This window comes from Diplotaxodon limnothrissa, linkage group LG5 (genome assembly GCF_057381915.1).
Source record: "Diplotaxodon limnothrissa isolate DT_005_m linkage group LG5, D_limnothrissa_male_GT1.1, whole genome shotgun sequence".
NCBI lineage: Eukaryota > Metazoa > Chordata > Actinopteri > Cichliformes > Cichlidae > Diplotaxodon > Diplotaxodon limnothrissa.
The window spans coordinates 34,196,091-34,207,343 of NC_140600.1; the positions used below are offsets into that span (position 1 = coordinate 34,196,091).

The 11,253-nt window shown below is 45.7% G+C and overlaps 1 protein-coding gene across 1 annotated transcript; it reads right to left on the reverse strand.

Annotated features, from left to right (window-relative positions):
- Positions 1-625: 625 nt before the first annotated feature.
- LOC146632707 (potassium voltage-gated channel subfamily A member 2) lies at positions 626-2,122 on the reverse strand. Its single transcript, XM_085353460.1, has one exon. The coding sequence runs from the start codon at positions 2,120-2,122 to the stop codon at positions 626-628; it is 1,497 nt and encodes a 498-aa protein (XP_085209586.1).
- Between the last annotated feature and the right edge of the window lie 9,131 nt (positions 2,123-11,253).

An 11,253-nucleotide genomic window follows, 5' to 3' on the forward strand; every position in this document is an offset into this window, starting at 1 on the left:
CCTCGTCACAAGTCACCCACAGGCCGTGCCAGCGCTGGACTGGGCTTGCTTTATGCTCGCACGTCCTTTTTATCTCTAAATAGTGTAGCATAGGACAGTTTTGTTTCACTGGCTCCAGGAAGCAGCATATGTAGCGCACAAGTAGGGCTCTTCAGAAGCGCATGGCAGAGCAGTGTGCCTTGGGAAATGAGGGATCAAGGGACAGGGGACTTAAGCGGGACTTGTGTGACTTTTTTTTTTTTTTCATTTTGAAAGCGATTCTTTTCTCACTGTGTTTTCTCCACTTTCTTTTTGTGCACTACTACTGTGAGCGGGAAATTTGTAGGTCTTATCATTTACTTTTCAAAACAGTCACACAGAAAAAAGCCAACTCCATGCAGAAATGCTAAATTTTCAATTTCCACTCATTAATGAGGAGTTTTAAGGACAAGCTGTGACGAGTGAAGACAGGATGGGCGTAGAAGAAGTGAATGGTATTTGCAATATTTTTCAGTCAATCATCAACAGCATGAATTCTATTGCCTTGATATTTTCAGCACACATAAGATGGGAGGATGTATGCCTGTCCCACCCAGATGCTCAGCTCCACATTTCCCACTGTGACAGGGAGGAAAATATAAGATGACTACACATCTGTAAGCATTTTGGTGATGTTTACATAGTTTGTGTTGGCCAGCGTGCAGTTGGCTGTCTTTAGGTTCTCCTCCTGAAAGTCCTCGTTGCTGTTGTTCACAGCCTCCTGGATCTCCATATAGTCCGATTTACTGATGGTGGAGCCACTCCGACTCTTTTTCAGCTCCTCCGCTGAATCAGCTTTGGTCACGTTGACCTGCAGATACTGCGCCTGTTCTTCACCTTCAGTCTCACGGTGATAGAAGTAGTTAAAATTTGACACAATGACAGGCACGGGCAAGGCAATGGTCAGCACACCTGCAATGGCACAGAGGGAGCCCACAATCTTGCCACCAATCGTGGTTGGGACCATATCACCGTAGCCGACTGTTGTCATTGAGACCACAGCCCACCAAAACGCATCTGGGATGCTTTCAAACTGTGACTCTGGCTCATCTGCTTCAGCAAAGTAGACAGCGCTTGAGAATAGGATGACTCCTATGAAGAGGAAAAAAATGAGGAGGCCAAGCTCTCTCATGCTGGCTTTCAGGGTCTGACCCAAAATCTGAAGCCCCTTAGAGTGACGAGAGAGCTTAAATATTCTGAAGACTCGCACCAAGCGGATGACCCTGAGAATGGCTAAAGACATGGCTTGCTGACCTGCTTGACCATCCTCTGGTCTGTCTGCTAGCTCTGTGCCAAGAGTGATGAAGTAAGGGATGATGGCAACAATATCAATAATGTTCATTATATTACCAAAAAATCCTGCTTTGCTGGGGCAGGCAAAGAAGCGCACTAGAAACTCAAAGGAGAACCATATAATGCAAAGAGTCTCTAGGATAAAGAAGGGGTCAGTGAAGTAAGTGGCTGTGTAGCTGATGATTGTGGTGTTGGTCTCAGGCGAAAAGACTTCTGCTTGAGACTTATGCATTTCCTCTTCATCATTACGGAAAATGGGCAGTGTCTCCAAGCAGAAGCTGACTATAGATATGAGGATGACCATGACAGAGATTATGGCAATAATCCTTGCAGGACCTGAGCTCTCTGGGTACTCAAACAGTAGCCATACTTGTCTCTGAAACTCGTTGTCAGGAAGAGGGCGCTCCTCCTCCTTGATAAAACCCTCGTCTTCTCTGAACATCTCAATTGCCTCCTCACCCAGCTCATAAAAGCGAATCTCCTCTGAGAAAATATCTACGGTGACATTGACTGGCCTTCTTAGTCGGCCTCCTGATTGGTAATAATACAATATGGCATCAAAGCTGGGTCGATTTCTGTCGAAAAAGTATTCGTTCCTTAGTGGGTCAAAGTACCGCATCCTTTTTTTGGGGTCCCCCAGCAGAGTCTCTGGAAATTGGGAGAGCGTTTTAAGTTGTGTCTCAAAGCGCAGCCCTGAGATGTTGATGACCACCCTCTCACAACACTCATGGTCAGCCTCTGGGTCGTAGTCCTGCGGGTGACCCGGGTGCGCCGCCGCCTCGTCAGAGGGGTCGGCTGTGGCAACAGTCATTCTGCGGGGGGAGGAGGCCTGCACTTTTCAGTGAGTCTGGGTCCTGCAGCCTGAAGAACTGCAGGCGGAGGCCAGGAGAGGGAGGGGGCTCAACACTGTAAAGACCTGACGGCCACAGGATGTCACCTAGGATCTGACTGCATATAGAACAGAGAAAGCAAAGACAGACAGCAAGGTCAGGTAAACCTGAGACATGATTCAGCACTCAATACTTTTTACGTTTAGTGCAGAGATGTAAGGAGTTTGCGTAAGCCTGAAGATCAAACAACTCAAAATAGAAGAAAATGAAGCCACCCTCTAAAAACTGTCATAAGATCCGATATGAAATTATGTAAAGTTAGACTGTCATGAGAAAACTGTCAGAGCTAAAATGAACAAGTGGAAACTTGAGGATGTCACTCCTGCTCTTGACTTTGGAAAATTAATATGTAAATAAGCAACCCGCCTTGCATATAAATTACTTCAATGCAGGTAAATGCAGGGGCTAAGGGGCAAATAACACTTACAGGAGCTCATAAATTAGGACACTAATCTGCTGCAATGAACAATATGTGTTGAAATGAATGGGAATACCTTTTCTAGTGAAGCCAAGCATGAATATGGCAATGCAGCAGACACCAAATTCATACAGACAGCTTCCTGTCTAGAATATCATCGAAAACCACTGCAGTCTAAACACCAATGTATGTGATATGCTTAAGATTCACTGTTGTGCCAAACAAATGCAATACACAGCTGCAACATAGACATGACTTCAGTCTAGTTTTGATGGAGCATTTTAGTCTTGAAATGGTGCCTGTTACTGAAATATTCAAAAACATCTATAAATAATTTATCCATAGAAGGAAAAAGGTTCCAAGAGAAAAAACTGTATCTCTCCTCTGCATCATCTCCACTCACAAAGTAGGAGCACAGTTTTATAAAATAAAATAATAACGCTTATGACACACACAGCAAATACATAACTACAGGTTTACTGGTCACTATACATTCTTCTGCTGCAGCGCAAATCATTCCGCCAACTACAAAATGCTACGACTCATGTTCACATTTAATGGAAATGGAAATGATAGGTAAAGCTGCTTTAATTTCATACATACGTGCAGACATCTTTTTTCCCATCTGGATGTGATTTGATGCTCCTGCTGGACGCTGGTATTAGGGAAGTGAATAACCAGCTGCGCTCACCGGGCGATCTGATTCCAGTGCAGGTATAAAATGAATTTCCAATTTGGGACAGTCGATGATATTCACCTCATGTTGTCTGCGGCATCCTTGCCGTGTACACCGGGTACAGTATGTGCGGGTGTGTCCTCGCTTTCCCCTCCCCGACTCCTTTCCTCCGGGTACGCTGTCGTGGGATGGCGATTGGCAAAAAAAAAGAAAAAGAAAAAAGAAAGGAAGAAAAAAAAAGGAGGAGGGAACCGATCAAGGAGGTGCTGGTGCTTCCCTTAATAACCAAAGGTGCTGGGATCAGCAGAAAAAATCTTCCACCACTGTTCTCCTCCAAGCATGTATGACTGTGTGACGAGCTGATGGCTGCAGACAGCCTCAAAGGTAAATAGTCCCCATAAGGTGCTCAGAAAGGCAACATCTGCAAAGGGGGGGACAAGGCGAGGCGCGGGGGAGGAAGGGAGCTTAAAAATATAATCTTATTACCACGATTTAATAATTTGAAGGCGTGTGAAAATAATTTGGTTGCTCAGAAGAGTTAATCTATGCATGCGTCAGACAGTCAATTTACATTTTTATTTATAATTTAGGCATAAATTAGCATCTCCACCAGATTCCAGACTGAGATGCAGACATGCTCAGGCAGTGCATCCCAGTATCTAATGCAGAGACAGTTCTGAGAATCTCCTAATAGCCTACATGGTGAGCAGAGCAGCCTCCTCAGACACTGACTTGAAACGACATGCGTGAAAGAACCGCCCTACGTAGTGGGCTAGAAGATTATGCAATTTCACTGAGCAGGAGACCCACGCACACACGTGAACACACATGTAAAGTGGCCTTTATGGCCCCTGCATGGTGTCAGCACGGTGGGAGGCGAGAGATTTTTACATGAAGAAAAAAAAACTTTCTGGGCAAAATATCTCTGTTGTCAGCTTCGGCCGCAGGACTGGTATATAAAGCTTAGTCAAACCTGCAGTCAGGCATTGCTATGCATACCAAGAGACGGGCTGGTGATGGAGAAAGGCAAGGGCGGAAAAACGCGCTCCCCATCTGCACTATAGCTTAGCGCTCACCTTATCTGCAGTATGGGCAATTTAAAGGGGTACGCAGCTCCACCACTATTCAGCTGATGGTTAAAAGATGCGATCTTCTCAAATTGCAATGGCAAAATTAAGAGTAAAAAAAAAAAAATTCATTTCTGCATATTTAGTTTATCTTCGAGAAGTTTTCAGGCATTTGATAAAAAGCTGATATATCAACCTGTGGCTACTGTTTTAGGAAATATGTGAGCATGTTCATGCATGACTGTTATTGCAGAAACAACATAAATGCTTGTGGGAGGAGCTTTTTTGATAATCTTTGTTCTCTTGTGCGTTATTAGTATAGTGGAAGTAATAACAGCTTTACTTCTTTTTTAATGCCTGTTCATGGCAGTTACACTCGCAGTCTTTCCTGGCAACACAATTCATGAATAATAGATAGAACAGAGGGACTAAAATAGAGCAAATCCTCCATCATTGCCCCTTGCTATATTCAGAATAAAGAACAAACTCTGTCCTTTCATCACTATTGATGATCACTACCCTCACGGCCCCCCTCCTGGACCCCCTGCAGTTTGCATATAGAGCCAACAGGTCTGTAGATGACGCCATCAACATGGCCCTACACTTCATCCTGCAGCATCTGGACTCCCCAGGAACCTACGCCAGGATCCTGTTTGTGGACTTCAGCTCTGCCTTCAACACCATCCTTCCAGACCATCTCCGAGACAAGCTTTCCCAGATGAATGTGCCTGATCCCATCTGCCGGTGGATCACTGACTTCCTGACGGACAGGAAGCAGCATGTGAGGCTGGGAAAGAATGTCTCGGACTCCCAGACCATCAGCACCGGCTTCCCTCAGGGCTGTGTTCTTTCTCCTCTGCTCTTCTCCCTGTACACCAACTGCTGCACCTCCACCCACCAGTCTGTCAAGCTAATCAAGTTTGCAGATGACACCACCGTTATTGGACTCATCTCGGACGGGGATGAGTCTGCCTACAGGAGGGAGGTTGAACGTCTGGTGTCCTGGTGCAGCCACAACAACCTGGTGCTGAATGCCCAGAAGACAGTGGAGATTATTGTGGACTTCAGGAAGCACACAGCCCCACTCCCCCCCATCATCCTGACTGACACCCCCATCACCTCTGTGGACTCATTCCGCTTCCTGGGTACCACCATCACCCAGGACCTGAAGTGGGAGCCCACCATCACCTCCGTCATTAAGAAAGCCCAGCAGAGGATGTACTTCCTGAGGCAGCTGAAGAAATTCAACCTGCCAACACGGACGATGATGCAGTTCTACACTGCAATCATCGAGTCCATCCTCACCTCCTCCATCACCGTGTGGTACGCTGGAGCCACTATCAGGGACAAACAGAGACTGCAGCGTGTTGTGCGCTCTGCTGAGAAGGTGATTGGCTGCAGACTCCCATCTTTGCAGGACCTGTACACCTCCAGGACATTGCGGCGTGCAGCTCGGATCTCAGCTGACCCTTCTCACCCTGGACACAGTCTGTTTGACCTGCTCCCCTCAGGCAGGAGGCTCCGGTCCATTCGCACCAGAACCTCTCGCCATAAGAACAGTTTCTTCCCCTCTGCTGTTGGACACATGAACAATAACCATATGACTGTTCCCGCTACTAACACATGACCCTACGCTGTGTTCACTGCATCATTCCATGATTGGCACTGATCACCACCTGCACTCATGTATATATCTTTCAACGTAGCACTCTTAATTCTTATTCTCATGTATATATCTCATGTATAGCTCATGCACATATCTTTCTACGTAGCACTTTTAATTCTTATCCCTTCTTTTATTTTTTCATGTCTATTTAAGTGCTATTTATGACACTATGTTTGCACTGAAGCACCGCAGCAATTTCCTAATGTTGTAAACCTGCTCAACATTTGGCAATAAACCCCTTTCTGATTCTGATTCTGATTCTGATTCTGATACCTGAGCTGGGAATCAATACTGGAGCTGGGAATGAAAGCGCCGTGGCCAGAAGTGACCTCCTCAGAAGCCAAAGGTCAGTGGGATTCCCTTGGATGAGCAAGGGAGGGAGGTGATTCAGGAGAAACAGGCAGTGGGGCAGACAGCAGGATGATTTGTGTGAGACCTGACTCTGCCAAGGCTTGTCCTGCCAGACCCCGAGACCATCATGGCTCCCAACCTCTTCCCTGCTGTCTGTCTGCATGCCTTCCTGCTGCCACACAAGCTGATACCTCTCTGTATCTCATAATGGCTTTCCCAGGTTAGTTATGACAGCATGGTCATTATTTATGAGCTGGGGGCCTGTTAGAAAGACTGCAAATGCTGTCTTTGAAACTCATTTTCTTACTATTAGGTGTTTTTCTTAAATTAAAAAGTGAAGGTTGTCTACACTCTAAATGCTCTGTGTGCCTTAATCATATGGGGATGTTCAAATGGCTGGCTGGTTGTATAAGTTGGCAGGCGAGGGTGTCAAGAATGAATTTGTTACCAAGAGGTATTGATTTCAGCATCTCCATCAGATGTTTTTTTTGGCTCACTGACATGCAGAAGAGAAAATAAACCTGAGAACTGAGAGACTGAAGGGTCATTCTCACTGATGGATTAGAGGACCAATATGTATATATACATTTATATATATAAAAAAAAACAAAAAACACCCAGCACGCCCCTGCGGGTGGTTTATCCTTCAAGCTCGGGTCCTCTACCAGAGGCCTGGGAGCTTGAGGGTCCTGCGCAGTATCTTAGCTGTTCCCAGGACTGCGCTCTTCTGGACAGAGATCTCCGATGTTGTTCCCGGGATCTGCTGGAGCCACTCGCCTAGCTTGGGAGTCACCGCACCTAGTGCTCCGATTACCACGGGGACCACCGTTACCTTCACCCTCCACATCCTCTCGAGCTCTTCTCTGAGCCCTTGGTATTTCTGTATATATATATATATATATATATATGTACACCAACAAAAAATATATACCTACAAAAAATGTTTTTTAATGTTTGTAATGTTTTTTTAAGAAAGGTAGGTAGCTTCAGAAATACTGGAAAATCACTGGAGGATTAGCTGTATTTAGTGTTTCCAGGTGACACAAAAGTGAGCTTACAGTGTAGCAATTGGTACTGCCATTTAGCCGGTACAGTCCCTGGAGTGCAGTGGTCTTTTTATTGATGCTGGAGGTCTGTGATGCCGCCTTACTCCTTCATACTGCATTGCAGCAGCCACAGGTTTCCAGCACACACACAGACACACACAGGAACAAGGTTTTAAACATAGGGTCCACCATGGATCTCTTCAAAACCCTGGCCTGCCTATTACAAGCTCCATAATAACCAACATAATGTGATAAGATAGAAAACAGGAGAACAGACGAGATCGGGCGTGTTCAGGGTGGTATGGCCGTAAGCCGTAAAAAAAAAAGATAGAAAACAGGAGGCTGCATATCGCATTCATGTTTGGATTTTCTGCTGCATTAATACAGATTTTCTGCTTCCAGATATGATGATGCAACACTCTCCTGTGTAATTCCTCATTAACAAATTCTGTCATGCAAAATCATCAACAAGACTCCTAGAACAAGAACCTTGCACTAAATCTTATCCTATATATTTTGTGAATTTTCTCCTGATTCTTTTCACTCCTTGGGCTATAGAGCAGTCCAACAATTTTGCTGCTAAAGACATTTTTCCAGTGCATCTTCAGTGAGACTCAATTTATTTGACCCTCTGGGAGATGAGTCATTTCAGCATTGCTGCTCAGGAACTGAGTTGCCCTGCAAAAGAGGCAGATTACACATACAAATATGGGACCAGGAATGTGGACACAATAAATAAGTGGCTATGGTACATGGCTATAAAGCAATATAGCCCCTTTTGTCCTTAGTGTCCCCTGGAGCTAACAGTACATCTGAGGTAGAAATGGAGAAAGGGAGGATAGGGAGGACGGAGGACTCTGTAAAGAGAGGGAGGAGAAGAAAAAGGGAGGGAAGGAGAGAGTCATGCTCGTCAGATTGAGGCCCAGCAGGAAGAGGGCAGATGCTGGAAAAGAGCCAGACAACAGGAGAGAGACAAGGACACTGGCCCACTGCGGTATACTGCCAAGCTCCAGCACTCTTAGCCAGATCTCAGAAATATGCACATACGGCCACTACACAAGTTAATTTCTCAAAACTTACAGGCTTGTAGATTACCTGTAGAAGTTTGTAACGTAACAAAGCATGTATACTGCATGAGTTATGTTTCTGTCATGCAAGACAAAAGTTAGTACATGCATCATTTTGCATACACAAGAACACCTGCAGAAATGACAGCAGTACGGTCCTGATGCCGTAGGCCCCGGTCTGTATGGGCCTGGGCTCCCTTGCCTTGGTGGGTGCCGAAGGACAGGCGTGCCTACTGGGGTCAGCGGGGGAGTTGGCCCCAGGTAGGGGCATCTTGCTCCTCCCTTCTTTTCCTCCACATCCCCGGCTGCCTCCCTCTTCCCGCTCCAACACACCCACCCACACAAGTAGGGCCTTGGGGTGCGGGTGTGTCACCAGGGTGCAGGGGAGGCATCCCCCCCCCCCTCTGGCCCCTTCTGGCCACCTGTCCCTCAATTTTATTCCACAACTTAGACATACACATTACTGACACTCTCATAACACATACATATAGGGCCTTGAGGGTGGGCACGTTAACGGTGTCCAGTGGACGGTCTGTGTATTTAACCCCACCTCTAGCACCAGTGCCCACCTCTCAATTTTAAATCCATGTAGACATTGAGGATTCTCGGGAGGGGCCGTGCTAACACCTTCTGCTCTCTGGCAGCAGCACCATGCTCTCCCGTGTTTTAAATGCACCTTAGAACAACACGACGCAACACTACACATGAGCGAGAGGAGGGAGGTTGGGGTCTTCACACACCCCTGTTCTCTGCTGGCCATTGGGGCGGGGGGGCTGGGAGGAGGTGTTGGCCATCCGATTGGGATCTGGGATTCGGGGCCTCCCTGCTGCTGCGGAGCCTGGGGTGGTCTGCTTGCCTCCACCCCGGGGGAAAGGGTAACATCTCCTGGGTCTAGGTGCCGTTTCCCCCTCCAGCGGCAAGGGTACCTGGACCCGGGGTATAGAGTTTGTTTGGGGAGTGTGATTGTGTGTAGAGTGTCCATGTATGTCTATCCCTACATTGGGTGAGTGCTGAGTATTTGTATATGTGTGCATGAGGGTGGGAATGCATGATTGTGTCTGTGTGTGTTTTTCTCTTCTTTCTCTTTTAAGTGCCCTTTCTCACTGTCCCTCTTCCCTTCTGTTTTTCTTTTCCTTCATCTTTCTTTCTCCCCTTCCCATCCCTCAGTCATGTCTGTCCCGTCTGTAACAACTGAAAATAAAATAAAATAAATAATAACAACAAAGGTCGATCAAATGGACCAATACGGCAAGGCCGTGATGATCCATTTGGCAAAGTAAATCCACTGGGTATCCTTGTTGGTCTCCAGACAACAATTCTGACGGCTAAAGAACCAAATGGGACAGGCAAAAAAAAAAGAAAAAAAAAAGAAAAGAAATGACAGCAGTAAACTGCCCAAAACATTTTGACTCCATTCAGTTCTGTAAGCCACCCTGCTGCTGAAAGGAAGGTATATGAGTCAGTAAATGAGTGAGTCAGTGTCACTGTTGCAGGATACTCTGATGTTGCATTATACAATGCTTCTGTATGACAAAGTGAAATTTAAGTCAAGGTAAGAGCTTGCAGGAGCACTAGGTTATATTACACCAAGGTCAGAGAAGAAATAAGATACTCTGTGTATCGGGGTAAGAGGGTAAAAATAAAACTTTATGTCAGTAAATGTAAGCTTTCTTTTACATGCACAGGAAGGCTCTGTAAATCAAAGTCATTACTTTGTTATCCACCCTTGAATATTTTGCTAAAGTGAGGTTTTGCATCCTTTTTGTAAAAGTTGAAACGGTGCATGAAAGAATTTGCTTTTTAAAAAACATGTGTATTAATGTCTGACTTCCAGTGCTTGACAAAAAGTGCAGCACAGGTGACCATTATCAGATGTGTGGGATTTACAGTGACAGCTACTATGTCACTGATGATGCAATGCCCTGGTTTTTGTTTGCAAGTGAACCAAAACATGTGCCCCTGCCTTAAGCAGGAGTCTGGTCTGCAGTCGACAATGCTGCTGAGGGATGCAGCAGCCACTCTGAGTCACAGGACACCTGAGCGGTGAGTCAGGGCTGCACAGTTTCCAGGGTCACAGTGCTTCAAACTTCGAACCTCACTCAGACGTGACTATTCTTTGTTGATCTAATTCATCATAGATATGTTGAGATAAGGACAATCCTAGAAATAGTATCAATACCAGAAGAAATTGTCCCAAGTCAGCATTGTCGCTGTAGCTGGGTGAATCGTTTGCACAGCCTCCTACGGTTGCTACAGAAACCATTTCTAGGGGCAGCAGAGGGAGGATTTGGACTGTGACATCACTACAGCATTTTTGGTGCCAACAAGATATTTCAGGTAAAGTTACAGCATGATGACAAAGCACATTTTATCCGCTTGCAGTCAGGTGGATTAGTTAAATATAAATGTGTTTAGGAAAAGTGTGAAGTCTGTATTTTCCATCTTTCCTGTTTCACACTTTCACATCTGGTGCATGTTTTACAGCATATGGTGCAGTACCCTACATTACACTACAGTACTTTGACTCCTAGCTTTCTGTGTGGCCTGTGGGGGGATGGATATACGTATGCTTTCTCTAATATGCTTTCTGGGCTTTTCCTTGTCTCACTGAAAGCTCTGAACACTGAGTCTTGATGCAGAAGAGTGAACTTTATGAATAGCCCCCAGAGTGCCATTATGTGTTCTCAAAAGAGCAGATGGATGAATGGCACCGAGAGAAACAATGGCAATATGTCTCATAGTTTCTATTTTTGGCAACACT